A 17,313-nucleotide genomic window follows, 5' to 3' on the forward strand; every position below is an offset into this window, starting at 1 on the left:
CCCAAGTCTCTTTTACAAAGCTGAACAGGAAAATTCAACTTTCCTTCTCCTCCCAAAAAAGTTACTTGCAGCAAACTGGTATATACACATATATTATCATTATATTGAACAGAGAAAATTGAATAATTCTTTTAAAAAAATATCCTGCAGGAGGCCAGATTCAAAACAGCTGAATAAGGGAGGCCTTGTACTTGCCTCCATCACAAAGAAGAATCAGAAAAACAAAGGAGCAACCAAGCTTCCAGTAGACTGATCAAGGGAAAACTTCAGTAAACAAGCAAGAGGAACAACTCTAATTAGCACAGACACTGAAAGCCAGGAAAGAGAGAGGAACAAAGCATACCACAGCTTCTCCTCTGGCTGCCTGGCCAGGGTGACTCCATCTTTTCAGGAAAAGGGATAGCAAATAGCTCCGTCAGTACCAACAGCCCCTACAGCTGAAGCCAGAGTGCTTCACAAGGCAAAGAGCAGACCTCTCTGCTTCATGCAACTCCAAGATTGCTGGGCACAGAGCCACACCTGCTCAATCTGTGCAATCTCCTCTCACACACAAGCCCAGAGGACCAGACCTAAGGAAGACCCTTCTTCATCTCTTATCAGAGGGTGCTCAATGACCAGGGCATAAGCCCCAGCAACATCTTTCCTTACCTGTGGAAACTGGGGGCAGTTCCTTCTGAGTCCTGATCTCTGGAACTGTGGCTATGTGGGCTACAACCCCTGGAATAATTTGTATTCACTGGTGGAATCTGGAGAGCGCTCTCTGCACTCCTCTGCTTCAGACTAGAAAATGTCAGCCCACAATCTCCAGCATAATCAGCACTCTACTTACAAGACTTGGGTAAGGTCCTCACTGTATCCTAAAGCTCTGACACTGTGACTGTTCATTCTTTAAGTCCAGGGAACACCTGCCTCCATGATCTCTAGGAAAGACCCTATCTGCATTCCCACAGTTGACACCTGTACCTGCTAGTGCAGAATCCCCAATATAATGTGCAATCATCGTGTGGGACCTAGGTAAGATGCCCTCTGAGTCCTGCAGCTGTGGGACTGTGACTGTTGAGGATATATTCCACAGAGTCACCTGGGTTCAACCCAATGGAACAGGCAAGGACTGCACTGCATTAGGGAGCTCTCTATCTGTGACTGTTTTTTCTGTAAGTCCCAGAGACACCTGTATTTGCCCGTGCAGCCTGCAGAAGGCCCTGCCTGCATCCCACTGATCCAGACTAGCACTGACTAGGGCACAAGCCCCAGCATAATCTGTGATCAGCCTGTGGGATGTAAGTAAGATACCCTTCAACTCCTGGAGCTCTGGGACTCTGACTGTTGGCTCTGTAAGTTCTGAAAACACCTATGCTTGCGCTGTGGGAAGTAAAGGCAGCTCTATCTCCATTCACTGCTACTGGCCCATGATTGCCAGTGCACAATCTCCAGCACAGCCTACACTTCTATGGACCTGGACAAGATGCCCTTCCTTGTCATGCAGCTCTGGGACTGGGACAGTTAGTACTATATTTCTCAGAGTAACTGGAACCTAACCTGCAGGATCTAGCTAAGACCCTACCTGCTCAAGGCCCACACAGGCCGGTGCACAGTACCTAACATAACCTGTGTTCACCTTATGGGACTTGAGTAAGGTCTCCTTCATATTTCTCAACGTTGGGACTGGGAGTTTTGGTGCTATAAGCCATCACGCATGCCCACACAGCAGGACCTGGATAAGGTCCAAGACACATCACACAGTTACAGGTCCACAGCTATTGGTGACCCCAGCATCACTTAGGCATGCCTGGCTGGACAAGGGAAAAGTCCCCTCTGGGTCCCACAGCACCTGGAATGTGACTACGGCCATCACAAACCCTAGTGCAAATGATACCCAACTTTCTGGGGCCTGAATACATACACCATTTGAAGCCTATGCCATTTCAAAGTAATACTACGACCTCCATGAACTGTTGTACACTAGGCAACTGTAACACTCAAGCACACAACTGACATTGATTACAGCTGAAGAAATCACTCAGAGATCATGCTGCATGGCTCACCTAGAAACAAACTAAATCAATGACCCAAACGACACCTCACATTCCACCTGAACAGAAAAGTCTTCCAGTGAAAATTACTCCATAAAAAAGAAAGAACTGTTATGCCAGATGTGTAGATGTCAATATGGAAAGACAGGAAATATGCAGAGGGATGCATGACCCCACTAAAGAATATAATAGTTCCTGGGGGTCGACTCCGTGGCTCACTTTGTTAATCCTCCGCCTGCGGCACTGGCATCCCATCTGGGCGCCGTGTTCTAGTCCCAGTTGCTCCTCTTCCAGTCCAGCTCTCTGCTGTGGCCCAGGAGGGCAGTGGAGGATGGCCGAAGTGCTTGGGCTCCTGCACCCGCATGGGAGAACAGGAAGAAGCACCTGGCTCCTGGCTTCGGATTGGCACAGCGCTGGCCATTGTGGTCATTTGGGGAGTGAACCAACGGAAGGAAGACCTTTCTCTCTGTCTCTCTCTCACTGTCTATAACTCTACCTGTCAAATAAATAAAAAAATATATATATATAATAGTTCCTAAAGAACATAATAATTTTCCAGGAATATTTCGATCCTGAGCTGAAGGATTTCTATGAAGTGTTCCAAAAAGAATTAAAAATAGTAATGATAATGAAACTTAATTAAGATACAAGAGAATAGATCATTTAAAGACATGAGGAAAACAATGTGTATGAATGACAAATTCAATGAAGAGAAAGAAATCATTAAAAAGAATCCATCAGAAACTTTGAAACTGAAAACTTCAATCAACAATAACCATACTGATTGACTCAGCAAGAAGATATAACAAGCACAAATATATATGTAGCCAAAACAAGACCACCCAAATGTATAAAGAAAATATTATTAGAGTTAATGGGATAGACTCCAACACATTAACAGAGGGGAACTTCAACACTCCACTGCCAACAATGAATAGACCGAAAAATCAAAAAAAAAATGAGAGTTGAATTGTATTATAGAGCAAATAGATCTCAGAGACATTTACAGAACATTTCATCCAACAGCTACAGAATATACATTCTTCTCATGGAGCATTATCTAGCACAGATCACATATTAGGCCACAAATCAAGTCCCAGTGAATTTAAAAACACTGAAATCATATTAAATGTATCCCCAGACCACAAAGGAATAAAATTAAAAATCAATAAGAAGGACATAAAATTTATAAATAATTGTAAATTGAACAATATGCTGATGAATGACCAATGGATCACTGAAGAAACTGAAAAGAAAATCCAAAAATTTCTTTGAACAAATGAAAATGAAAAGACAACATACAAACTAGAATACAGCAAAAACAGTAATAAGAAGGAAGTTGATAGCAGTAAGTGCATGTATTTAAAGAAACAAAGATTTCAAATAAACAACCTAACAATGCATCTCAGAGACTTGGAAAACCAAAAACAAACCAAACTAACCCAAAATTAGCAGGAAGACAGAAATAATAAAAATCAGAGTAGGAAAAAATGAAATTGAAGCTAAAAAATTTACAAGAGATCAACAAAATGAAAAGCTGGTTTTGTGAAATGATAAACAAAATGAACAAACCTTTAGCCAAGTTAACAAAGAAAAAAGAGAAAATTCAAATAAAAGTAGAGATTTAAAAAAAAGACATTACAACCAATACCACAGAAACACAAAGGATCACTAAAAAATACTATGAACAACTATATGCTAACAAATTGAAAAACCTCAACGAAATGGATACGTTCATGGATACACACAACCAAAATTAATAGATTAAATCAAGAAGATACAGAAAATCTAAATAGAACAAGTAATCACATTGAAGCAATAATTAAGTTTCCCATCAAAGAAAAGTTCAGAACTTGGTATCTTTACCAATGAATTCTATAAAATATTTAAAGAGGAATGAACTTCAATAATTCTCAAACTGTTCCAAAACAATGAAAAGCACAAAACTCTGCCAAAATCGTTTTGAGTGGCCAGTCTCACTCTGACATCAAAATCAATGAAAGATACAGCACAAAAAGAAAACTGCAAACAAATATCTTTGATGAACATAGATGTAAAAATTCTAAATAAAATATTAGCAAACCAAACCCAACATTACATTTAAAAAAATCATGCATCACAATCAAGTGCGTTTTATCCGAGGGATGCAAGATTGGTTTAACGTTCTCAAATAAAGAAATGTAAAAAATCGTATTAAAAGAATAAAGAACAAACACCATATATCATCCTAATAGATGCAAAAAAATAATTCAGTAATATTCAACATTCCTGCATGATGAAAACTCTGAACAACTTAAGTATAGAAAGAACATATCTCAAAATTATAAAGGCTGTCTATATAAGAGAAACTCACAGCCAGCCAATATCATAGTGAATGTGGAAGTTGAAAGCTTTTCACCTCAGATCTGGAAAATGACAAGGATGTCCACTTTTACTAGTCTTATTCAATACAGTATTGAAAGAATTAGCAAGAACAATTAGAGAACAGAAGGCAGTAAACGGCATCAAAATTTTAAAGGAGGAGATCAAAATATCCATGTTTGAAGATGACATAATTTTGTACATGGAAAAATATAAACACTCCAGAAAGAAAGCTGTTAAAACTGATAAATTAATTCAATAAAGTCTCAGGATACAAAATCATGCAAAGAACAGGAGCATCTTTATATACAAATAAAGATCTTGCTGAAAGGGAAATCAAGAAAACAATCCCATTCGCAAAAGCTACAAAAAATTTAAATATTTATGTTAATTTAACCAAATAAAATAAAATAATTATGAAAGAAATCATCAAGAACACGGCCGGCGCCGCGGCTCAATAGGTTAATCCTCCGCCTTGCGGCGCCGGCACACCGGGTTCTAGTCCCAGTCGGGGCACCGGATTCTGTCCCGGTTGCCCCTCTTCCAGGCCAGCTCTCTGCTATGGCCCCGGAGTGCAGTGGAGGATGGCCCAAGTGCTTGGGCCCTGCACCCCATGGGAGACCAGGAGAAGCACCTGGCTCCTGCCATTGGATCAGCGCGGTGCGCCGGCCGCAGCGTGCTGGCCGCGGCGGCCATTGGAGGGTGAACCAACGGCAAAAAGGAAGACCTTTCTCTCTGTCTGTCTCTCTCACTGTCCACTCTGCCTGTCAAAAAAAAAAAAAAAACTAAACAAAAAAGAAATCATCAAGAACACAAAAAAATAGAAAAATTTTCCTCATTCATGGATTAAAACAATTAATATTACTAAAATATCTATACTAAGGCAATATACAGTTCAATGCAATTCCTATCAAAATACCAATAGCAGTCTTTACAGAATTAGAAAAAACATTCTGGGACCTGCACTGTGGCGCAGTGGGTTAATGCCCTGGCCTGAAGCGCCGGCATCCCATACGGGCGCCACTACTGGATATATATCCAAAAAACATGAAAGAGTTACGTACTCCACCATGTTTATTGAAGCATTGATCACTAAGTAAGTTACAGAATCAATCGAAGTGTCCATCATCAGATGAATGAATAAAGAAAATGCATTATATTTACACAATGGAATACTATTCAGCCATTTTAAAAAAGAATGAAATCCTCTCATTTACAGCAAGGTAGATATAACTGGAGGACCTCATGATGAAAGAAATAAGCCACACACAGACAGACAAACAAATATTTTATGTTCTCCCTTTTGTGCAAGAATTAAAAATAAAAAATGTCAGTATGTACACAGATGGTGTTTACTAGAGGCTGGAAAGGGTTGGGGGGGGTAGTGAATTACACAGCATTATGAGAAGACTATAATTCACAATAACCTAGTATATACTGTATGAACAAACACGAGAAATAAGTTCCAAGCCTCTAACATGAAGTGAGACGGAAGAAAGGAAAATTCCAATTACCCTGTTATAATCAGTATACATTGTATACATGTACTGCAATACCCCACCATAGCTTATATAGGTACAATCATTACTAATAGAAAATTAAAATATCCTGCATATGAAGTTGGAAAATTATCAGATAACTGTATTATCATAAGTATATCAAGCAGAAATGTTTTTAATATGTAATATTAAAACAGCAACATGAGTTATGTATAGTTTATACAAAGTATTTTAAAGGTTTACTAGATGTATGGGGCCGGCTCTATGGCACAGTAGGAAAGGGTCACAGCCTGCAGCACTAGTATCCCATACGGACACTGATTTGTATCCCAGCTGCTCCACTTCCAATCCAGCTCCTTGCTAGTGTGCCTGGGAAAGCAGTGGAGGAAGACCCAGGTCCTTGGGCCCCGACACCCACGTGGGAGACCCAGAAAAAGTCCCAGGCTCCTGGCTTTGTAAAAGCTCAACTTCTGCCATTGAAGCCATTAGGGGAATGAAGCAGCGTATGGAAGACCTCTCTCTGTGTGTGTCTCTACTTCTCTTTCAAATAAACAAAATTTAAAAAAAAGTTTAGTAGATGTAAACCTCCAGAAAATTGAGAAAAAAAAATTTTACCTCTGAGATATGGTGTCTAAAATGTCTAGCTCCCAACTGCTTACAAGGAACTTTAAAATTTATTTATATATGGGCAAATATGGCTTCAGCTTCATTGTTCTACTTGTTATTTATTACAGACAAACTATGGCATGATGGAGGGGAGAAGAGGAGGAGTTGCATGGAGAGAATGAACGACTAAATGGAAGAGCTGGGGCCCATGCCGTGGCGAAGTAGGTTAATCCTCTGCCTGCAGCGTTGGCATCCCATATGGGTGCCGGGGGTTCTAGTTCTGGCTGCTCCTCTTCCAATCCAGCTCTCTGCTGTGGCCTGGGAAAGCAGTAGAAGATGGCCTGGGTGCTTGGGCCCCTGTACCCGCATGGGAGACCAAGAAGAAGCACCTGGCTCCTGGCTTCGGATAGGCGCAGCTCTGGCTGTTGTGGCCATTTGGAGAGTGAACCAACAGAAGGAAGACCTTTCTCTCTGTCTCTCCCTCTCACTGTCTGTAACTCTACCTCTCAAATAAATAAATACAATGTTTTTATTTAAAAAAAAAAAGGGGGGGGAGCTGGGAGTAAGACTGAGACTTGGAACTGTCTAATGAGCCACTCTGCCTCCCACAGCTAGCTCCTCACAGCTCTGCAAGACTAATAAACCTCAAGCCAACAAAAAACAAAACACTCACAAATCTAATTTGGTAACTAACACCCTAAGGATATGCAGTTTGCATTTGACCAGAACTAGAGTACTCACTTTCATTTCGAACTTCCTCCAGTGCAACATTAAGCTCTTCCTTTAAATTGGTAGCCTCCTGGGCAATCTTTTCTCCCTTGTCTAATAAATTCCAAGTTGCTTCCTCCACAGAAGCTAGAAGGACTCTAGCTCTTTTTGAACGTCCTTTTTTCCTGTTTGAAGGATTCTGAGGACAATTTACAAGTGTGGTAACCTAAAATTGAAAAAATGCAAAACACTCATTAGACAAACTGAGGAGAAAACCATCCTGAGATATCTTAGACCAGTAGAAATGGAAGTTTTTCATAGCAATATGATTCATTCCTAGTACTCTTGTACATCCCAAAAGTCAAGGCATGACACTCAGAGTAGCATCACTGGCCATCACAAAGTTCTTGGTGGAAGGCAGGAAGGAAAGGAGAGCCATAGATTTTAAATCTCATCAAGTTTTACAATTAGAAGTGGGAATTCAAAAGACGACCACAGAAGCCTATATCAGCTAAGATGCTATCCATGTTGTGAAGTCACCTTGCAACTGGTTCCCAGGTAACATGATCTTTCAGTAAACCACAATTTTCACCAAAGAAATAAAAACATTTACTACACATTACTTAAGCATGTGTTCAGGCTGGCACTGTGGCATAGTGGGTAAAGCCGCTGCCTGCAATGCTGGCATCCCATAAAGGCAGTGGTTTGAGTCCTGGCAGCTCCACTTCTGATCCAGTTCCCTGCTAATGTGCCTGGGAAAGCAGCAGCAGATGGCCCGAGTAAATGAGCTCCTGCACCCATGTAGGAGACACAGATGAAGCTCCTGGTTGGCACAGCCCAGCCCTGGCCATTGTGGCCATTTGGGGAGTGAACTACAGGTGAAAGACCCCTCTCTCTGTGTCTCTCCCTCTCTTTGTAACTCTGCCTTTCAAATAAATAAATCTTTTTTCTTAAAGGTGTGAGTTTTCTTTTAAGGAAAATAAATATTTGTTTATTTATTTGAAAGTCAGAGATACGGAGAGATATCTTTCAACCACTGGGTCACTCCTCAGATGGCCACAACACCATCGTTTCTTCTGGGCCTCCCACATGGGTTGCAGGTGCCAAGTACTTGGGTCATCTTCCACTGCTTTCACAGGCACATTAACAGGTATCTGGATCAGAAATGGAATAGCCAGGACACAAACCAATGCCCATATGGGATGCCAGTATCACAGACGTGGCTTTACCTTCAACGCCATGCCATCCACAAAAGGAGTGATCTTTCCATCTCAGGGCCGTTGTAGAAAGAGTGATTAATGACCCTGTTGTTTGCCTCTCCCTGCATATGTGGAATATCCCATGAGCGTGGGAATTATAATGTACTTCATTAATCAATAATCAAGTTTGTTAGCTATTACCAGGTGTTTTGATTTTCAGTGAGGTACTCTTTGATTTTCAATATGATTAATAACCACACATAAATCTGTAAAATTTTATACCTGATTCAATCATATATTCATCCTGTAAGAAAAGTGTAAAATCTATAACCAAACTTGGGCATGTAAACAGCCAACCTAAGTAACTGGTTGGTTGTTTCTAGGTTTAAATCCTCAATTTGATAGATAAATGAATTTCAACTTTGATTTTCGAGCAGACTGTTCTTTCAGTTAACAGAAGAATGCTTTAGGAGACTGTATTGTGTATGTATGTTTTCAATTACAGGAATGTCATGTGAAAAAAATCATGCAGAACCTCAACAAAGGGGCCAGCATTTGGTGCAGAGGGTTAAGCCATCACTTGTGATACTGGCATCCATAGGAGTGTCGGTTCAAGTCCTGGCTGCTCCACTTTCCATCTACATCACTTCTAATATGGCTGGGAAAGCAGTTACAGATGGCCCAAGTGATTGGGCCCCTTAACCCACATGGGCGACCCGGATGAAGCTCCTGGCTCTTGGTTGCAGCCTGGCCCAACCACAGCCATTACAGCCATTCGAGGAGCAAACCAGCAGATGGAAGAGCTCTGCCTCTGTCTCTCCCTCTCTCTGTAACTCTGCAAAGAACCTTGACAAAGCAGTCAAAAACGAGAGTAGAAAATTATATATTTCAAAAGCATCAAATTACAGAATGAAATTTTATCAATTTGTAGCCAATGTTCTATATTAAGAGGGTGACGAAAGTTATGATTAGGCAATTAAGATTTACTCTATTTAGACTGAGACAAGAGAGTATTAATATTGGAGGGAGTGGCACTCTGAAACATACAAAACAATGGTTCCTTCTGGGGTAGAATCCCCAAATACTCACTATGACCCCATTTCTTGCCTTTTGTACCTTCTCTGATCTCCTATACTCTCTCATACTTCATTCCACCACTCAAACACACAGGTCTCTCTCAAAGTGGTCTATCAAAAGACCTTTTCCTGGCCACCACCATCTCTGCTGTCTCCCACTCTGTCCCTTCACCTCACTCTGTCTTTTCTTCAAAACACTCATGGAGCCTGAAATGTCTGTTCTGTTTATATGTTTATTGTATGCTGCCAAAATAAAAATGTATACCCCATAAAAGTATGAAATGAATTTTATTCTCCAGTACCCAGAACAAGGCATAAAGTAGGTATTCAAGAAATATTTATCATATTGGGGCCAATGCTGTGGCATAGCAGGTAAAGCCGCTACCTGCAGTACCCACATCCCATGTTGGCACAGGTTTGAGTCCCAGCTGCTCCACATCTGATCCAGCTCTCTGCAATGGCCTTGGAAAGCAGTGGAAGATGTCCCAAGTCCTTGAGTCCCTGCACCCACGTGGGAGACCAAGAAGAAGCTCTTGGCTCCTGACTTTAGATGGGCCCAGCTCAGGCCATTGTGGCCATCTGGGGAGTGAACCAGCAGATGGAAGACCCCTCTCTCTCTCTGTCTTTGCCTCTCTGTAACTCTCTCTTTCAAATAAAATTAAATAAATCTTTTTAAAAAGTATTTATTATATACATGGATTGATTAAAGGGATAGTTAAGAAGAACCTTATGTTTTCAACTACTTTAATGTTAGTAATTAGCATATTACTTTTTGGAAATTTATTTATAATAACATATTCCTAGATACAAACAATTACAAGTATATGAGATGACAGATGTGTTAATTAGCTTATGATGTAAAGATGTATCATAACATCATGGTGTACACCATAAACACACACGATGTTTATAAATATTTATGTATTTTTTTATTTGAAAGGCAGAGTGAGAGAAGGAAAGAGAAAAGAGAGATCTTTCATATACTGGTTCACTCCCCAAATGCCTGCAAAAGGCCAAAACCAGGAGACTGGCACTCCCTCTGGGTCTCCCACAGGAGTAATAGGGACCTAAGCATTTTAGTCATCATCTGTTGCCTCTGCCTCTCTGTCACTCTGCCTTTCAAATAAATAAATAATCTTTAAAAATATATATATAAGTAGGAGCCAGCACTGTGGTGAAACGGGTTAAGGCCCATGGTCTGCAGTGCTGGCATCCCATGTGGGCACCAGTTCAAGTCCTGGTGCTCCACTTCCAATCCAGCTCTCTGCTATGGCCTGGGAAAGCAGCAGAGAATGGTCTAAGTCCTTGGGTCCCTGTACCTGCTTGGGAGACCCTCAAGAAGCTCCTGGCTCCTGGCTTCAAATGGGCATAGTTCCAGCCATTGCCACCATCTGGGGAGTCAATTAGCGGATGGAAGACCGACCTCTCTTCCTCTACCCCTCCTTCCCTCTCTCTCTCTGCCGCTGCCTCTCTGTAACCCTGCCTTTCAAATATATAAATAAATCTTTAAATATATATATATGTAAATCTTTAAAAATGAAAGAAAGACCGGCTCCTGCATGTCATCACATAGTCGAAACTTATGATAATCATGCAGCACATCTTTGACAACAGACAAAACATAACCCTCCCTGCTCTGCAGCAGATAGAGATCTTGCTCATTGGTTGTTCATGGAGTTTAGATATTATGTGAGTGGATATCAGTACCCAGAATGTAGCTAGGAATTGAAAAAGAATTCATAAGTTGCAAAGGTAATATATAGATGAAAATCATTTGTCTGCCCTTCTCCTTCACTTATCCAACAGACTTTTTTATTCTAAAATTTGCTTTCTTCCAGTGTTCATGACTCAGTGAAATGTCTTATGGAAAGCTTCTATTTTCCTCTCTTAGATAATAAGAACAGGAGCCAGTGCTGTGGTGTAGTAGGCTAAGCCACTCCCTGTGGCACCACCATCCCATATGAGCACCAGTTTGTGTCCCAGTTGCTCCTCTTCCTATCCAGCTCTCTGCTATGGCCTGGGAAAGCAACAGAAGATGGCCCAAAAGCTTGGGCCCCTGCACCTGCGTGCCATTGCAGCCACTTGGGGAGTGAACCAGTGGATGGAAGACCTTTCTCTCTGTCTCTCCCTCTGTCTGTCTGTAACTCTGCCTCTCAAATAAATAAATAAAATATTTTTTAAAAAGAAAATAAGAGCAATCATATTATCCTATAAAACTACATGAAGGTTAAATAAGGTAAAGTCTTCCATAAAATTCATAAAGTGACTCAAATACTGTTTGGCATTTAATGTGCATTTTCTAATGTGTTCCCTACATGGATACAAAAAAAAATTGGCTATGGAAACCCTTGTTAAAAGGTGTTCTCTCTGGACTTAACCTTACCTTGCTCTTGAGACTCCTCTCCCCTCAGGGCTAATACTACATGTGAAAAAGACACTTACAAATGCCCATTCTATGTGCTTCACAAGCCACTAAATAGGGTCATGTGTCTTCATCATGGATTACATAAAAATAATAATAAGCCTGACTTAGTACACAGGCTTTCACAAACTCCAAAAGGCAAATAAGATATTGTCTGTCTGACTTATTTAGAGTTAAAAGATATCTGTCCAGATTAAGACAAATTATAACAACTACTTTGTTTAAAACCTTTGTTTAAAGTGAAGAATAAGTATCATTGTCTGAAATATTCCTTCAGAATGTATTTTAAGTACCACGATTCATGACGCTTCCCACTGCACATTCCTCCTCTATTGTTCAGATCCTCCATGCACCAAATGTTTCCCATAGAATAGCCTGGGCTTTGAAATTAAAATGAGCATTCCAGAAATGCTTTGTTCCTTACAATAAATGCCAGAGAAGTTAAAAAAATGTGAAAAGAACATTGTATAAGAACATTGTGATTCCATCAAAAAAATGTAATTGTCACTTGCAAGTTTTTCACTTTTATAAGTTGTTTGAACCTACATCTTCTTTTAAAATACTCCAATAGGGTTATTTAATGTTGATTAAAGTTAAGTGAGATTTCCAGTGATTCATTTTATTTCAGAAGGTAAATATAACTTAGCAATCCTATGGGAAAAAAGAACGTTGGATTTATTTTTACCCCAATTCACCTAAGGGATATAACCTTCTGCTATCAGTAGCTGTGACTCAATGCAGCAGATGATTCTCACAAAGGTGTGTGTATTATGAGGTGGGGGAGGTTGTATGTATTATTTGCAAAAATCTCTCTTCTCTCTTGACAGAATGTAACCAACGAGTAAAATTAGACTTGAAGTTACTCTGTAAAATAATTCCTGTTTCCTCACTTTCTTTTTCAGTACAAAAGCAGTTATGTTTTTATGGGGAACACAAACAATTTGGTTGGAACTTGCAGCAAAGATGATTCTAATTTAGGGCCCAAGTTCATCTCTTGCTAACTTTACCTTCTGTCACTAATATCTAAGCCTTCCCCTTTCCCTCATTCTCAGTCCCTAGGGGTCCCTCTCATATGGAAATTCTCCAAGCTTGCAGTTTTTGAGAGTTTATGTTTACTCACTTTCCTATAGTTTGTACATCTATGCTAAGCCACAAAGACACATGAAACCACAAAGCTTCATCATAGATACAGGAAGGAGATCCCCCCACTAGAATGACCCTAAATTACAGATTTCAAGTAATATGGAAAAAAGTTATTACTTCATTCTGTGCTTAAAAATCCATAAAATCAGGTATATTTCAAATTATGTATAATATTTCTGTAATATCTATACATTTATTTTAGAGTATAAGATAAGGTTTAGGCTGGCGCTGTGGCTCATTTGGCTAATCTTCCGCCTGTGGCGCTGGCACCCCGGGTCCTAGTCCCAGTTGGGGTGACGAGTACTAGTCCTGGTTGCTCCTCTTCCAGTCCAGCTCTCTGCTGTGGCCCAGAAAGGCAGTGGAGGATGGCCCAAGTGCTTGGGTCCCTGCACCCGCATGGGAGACAGGGAGGAAGTACCCAGCTCCTGGCTTCGGATCTGAGCAGTGCCGGCCATAGTGGCCATTAGGGGAGTGAACCAATAGAAGGAAGACCTTTTTCTCTGTCTCTCTCTCTCACTGTCTATAACTCTCTCTCTCACTGTCTAACTCTGCCTGGCAATAAATAAATAAATAAATAAATAAAAAAGAAGGTTTAATAATCTTTCCTAATTCTGGTATACTTCTCTCAAGGCTCCCAAAAGATTGAAAATTAAAATGATATGCTGGGGCAGGCACTGTGGCACAGTGGGCTAAGCTGCCACTTGGGAGATTCACATCCCATATTGGAGTGCCTGGTATCAAGTCCTGCCTCTGCTTCTGCCTCTGATCCAGCTTCCTGCTAATGCTGAGAAGCAATAGATTAAGGCTCAAGGACTTGGGGCACTGTCACCCGTGTGAGAAACTCAGATAGAATTCTATGTTCTGGCTTTGACCTGGCCCAGCCCTGAGTGCTGCAGGTACCTGAGTGGACCAGCAGATGGAAGATTCATATTCATTCATTCATTCTCTCCCCCTACCCCTTATCTTTCAAATAAATAAAAGCCTTCAAGGCTGCTTTTCCTCCCTTAATGTCAGTATATGAAATAAACTATAAGACATTTAAGCCATTAAGAAATTAGAGGGTTCCAAGATGGTGGAGTAGGAAGAGAGCTTACTGTTCTAGCCCAGGAGAAGATAGTTTAAAAAAAGTGGAGAGAATGTAGTTTCAGAGAAGAGTTAGGGAGAAATTTCAGAGGAAACGCTACCAAAATTAGAGGGACACAGTGGACCTACATGGAGGGCATGGGCACCCACGGCTCAGAACTCCAGCAGCTGAAAGCCTACGCACCAGCATTGGAAAGTGAGGTGAGACCAGACCACAGCAGCCCAAGCCACTGGCGAAAAATCTGCATGAAGAGTCTAGAGGGAATCCAGCATGGAGATCCATTGGGAATAGTGTACCAACCAAACCTCTAGTTGAGAAAACAACAAAAGGACAATCACTTTACAACAGTGTCCTTTAGCAAGCCGATAGAGCAGGCACTATTTTGGACATACATAACAGCTGTGCCAGCTTGTGTCTGTGCCCAGCAATCAGCCAAGTAGAGACCCTGACTCTGGTGGGGAGAACTAACAGGGGGCTAGGAGCTTGTGACTCTGTGAGGCTTCTGTTCCAGAAATGTGAAAAATACTGAGGGATTGTGGGAGGACTCACAGTGTGGCTGGGACTTTGAGCAGTCACAGTGGGAGACTACACATGCTCAGGGTGTCCTGGTTACCTGGTGAGACACTGCTGGAGACACTGATCTTACACTGAGGACTGAATAGATCCTTTGTGTGGTCCTTGGGACAAAGTGGACAAATATTATACCCACTGGGGCTAGCACTCAGGCACTGGTCTCCACTGAGGACAGGAGCTCAGCTAAGCAAAATAAATTTCCCTTTTGATTAAAAAAAGAGAGAAAGAGAAGATTTACCAGGACTAGAACCCAGTGGCCATATGGGATGCCGGCACCAAAGGCGGAGGATTAACCAAGTGAGCTATGGCGCCAGCCCCTAGGCACATCCTTAACCCTGGAGAACTGAACAGAGCTCTCTAGCAACACCCACTACAAGCCTCTAGAGATTCATTGAAAGCAGACATTCCACTTATCTACAGGGTCATAGTACAAAGATATAAGCTGCCACAGCACCCCCACACACACAAAAAAAAAAAAAAAAGAAAAGAAAAAAAGAAAGAAGAAAATCAACAAGTATCTTCACAAATGCTGAACAACAAATGCACCAATTCAAGAAACAAGAATAAGGAAGACAATGTGATGCCCCCAAAAGAACACAACAATGAATATTAGATTGTGAAGATGATGAGATGGAAGAAAGAGAATTCAAAAAATTGATCATAAGATTACATGGCTAATCCTCCACCTACAGTGCTGGCACCCTGGGTTCTAGTCCCGGTTGGGGCGCCAGGTACTAGTCCTGGTTGCTCCTCTTCCAGTCCAGCTCTCTTCTGTGGCCTGGAAGGGCAGTGGAAGATGGCCCAAGTGCTTGGGCCCTGCACCCTCATGGGAGACCAGGAGGAAGTGCCTGGCTCCTGGCTTTGGAGTGGCGCAGCGCATCGGCCGTAGTGGCCATTTAGGGGATGAACCAATAGAAGGAAGACCTTTCTCTCTGTCTCTCTCACTGTTTAACTCTGTCTGTCAAAAAAAAAAAAAAATTACATAGAAATAATCAGAAGCAAATTCACGAACTAATGAACCTGTACAGGACATTAAAGAAAATTTCTCCCATGAAATTGAGATCTTAAAGAGAAATCAAAATGAAATGAAGAATTCAATAGAACAAATAAAAAATGCAGAGGAGAGCTTTAACAACAGAATCAGTGAAGCAGAAGAAAGAATATCAGACTTAGGACAGGAAAGTATACAGTCAAACCAGACAAGAAGAGGAAATGAGAAAACTAAAAAACACTGTTGGGAATCTATAGGATACTATATACTATACTTATTCTAGGAATTCCTGAAGGCATGGAAAGAGAGAAAGGATTAGAAGGCCTTTTTAGTGAAATACTAGCCAAAAGCTTCCCGAGTTTGGAGAAAGAAAGGGACATCCAAGTACAGGAAGCACACAGAACTCCCAATAGACATAACCAGAAAAGATCCTCACCATGACACATTGTAATCAAACTCACCACAGTAAAACATAAAGAGAAGATTCTAAAATGTGCAGAGAGAAACGTCAGATTACTTTCAGAGGATCTCCAATTAGACTCACAAGTGACTTCTCATCAGAAACCCTACAGGCTAGGAGAGAATGGAGAGATATATTCCAAGTCCTATGAGAAAAAGAAAAAAAAAAAAAAAAAAAAAAAAAAAAAACTGTGATCCCAGAATATCATACCCTGAAAAGCTCTCATTTATGAACAAAAATGAAATAAAGACCTCCCATAATGAACAGAAATTGAAAATTAGTCACCACATGCCCAGCCCTACAAAAGATGCTTGAGGATGTGTTGCAAACAGAAACACAGAAACATGGTCATCATTATGAAAGAAGGTAAAGGAAGAAAAACTTTCAATAAAATTTCAAAGGAAATTCAAAGTAAAAAAAAAATGGAGTATTTTTGCAAAAATGGCAGGGAAAAGTCATTATTTATCAATAGTCATCTTGAATATAAATGGCCTCAAGTACCAAGTTAAAACACACAGACTGGCTGAATGGATTAAAAAACAAAACCCGCCGGCGCTGTGGCTTAATAGGCTAATCCTCCACCTTGCGGCACCGGCACACCGGGTTCTAGTCCCGGTTGGGGCGCCGGATTCTATCCCACTTGCCCCTCTTCCAGGCCAGCTCTCTGCTATGGCCCGGGAAGGCAGTGGAGGATGGCCCAAGTGCTTGGGCCCTGCACCCGCGTGGGAGACCAGGAGAAGCACCTGGCTCCTGGCTTCGGATCAGCGAGATGCGCCAGCCGCAGCGGCCATTGGAGAGTGAACCAACGGCAAAAAGGAAGACCTTTCTCTCTGTCTCTCTCTCTCACTATCCACTCTGCCTGTCCAAAAAAAAAAAAAAAAAAAAAAAAAAAACATCTATTTTCTGACTACAAGAAACACATCTCACCAACAAAGAGGCATGCAGACTGAAAATGAAAGGTTGGAAAAAGATATTCCATGAAACAGAAACCAAAAAAGAGCTGGTATAGCCATCTTAAAATCAGACAAAATAGACTTTGACACAAAAACTGTTAAGAGAGACAAAGAAGGGCACTATATAATGATTAAGGAATCAATTCAACAGGAAGGTGTAACTATTATAAATGCATATACACCTAATTACAGGGCACCTGGCTAT

The 17,313-nt window shown here is 41.0% G+C and overlaps 1 protein-coding gene across 1 annotated transcript in view; it reads right to left on the reverse strand.

Moving 5' to 3' along the window:
* CTNNA3 (catenin alpha 3) overlaps positions 1-17,313 on the reverse strand; it is a 1,620,267-nt gene that overhangs the window by 1,576,984 nt on the left and 25,970 nt on the right. The window contains exon 2 of the mRNA XM_062214092.1: positions 7,241-7,433. Within this exon, the coding sequence (XP_062070076.1) occupies positions 7,241-7,433 (193 nt within the window). The remainder of the gene's footprint in view (positions 1-7,240; positions 7,434-17,313) is intronic.

This window comes from Lepus europaeus, chromosome 17 (genome assembly GCF_033115175.1).
Source record: "Lepus europaeus isolate LE1 chromosome 17, mLepTim1.pri, whole genome shotgun sequence".
NCBI classification, from domain to species: domain Eukaryota; kingdom Metazoa; phylum Chordata; class Mammalia; order Lagomorpha; family Leporidae; genus Lepus; species Lepus europaeus.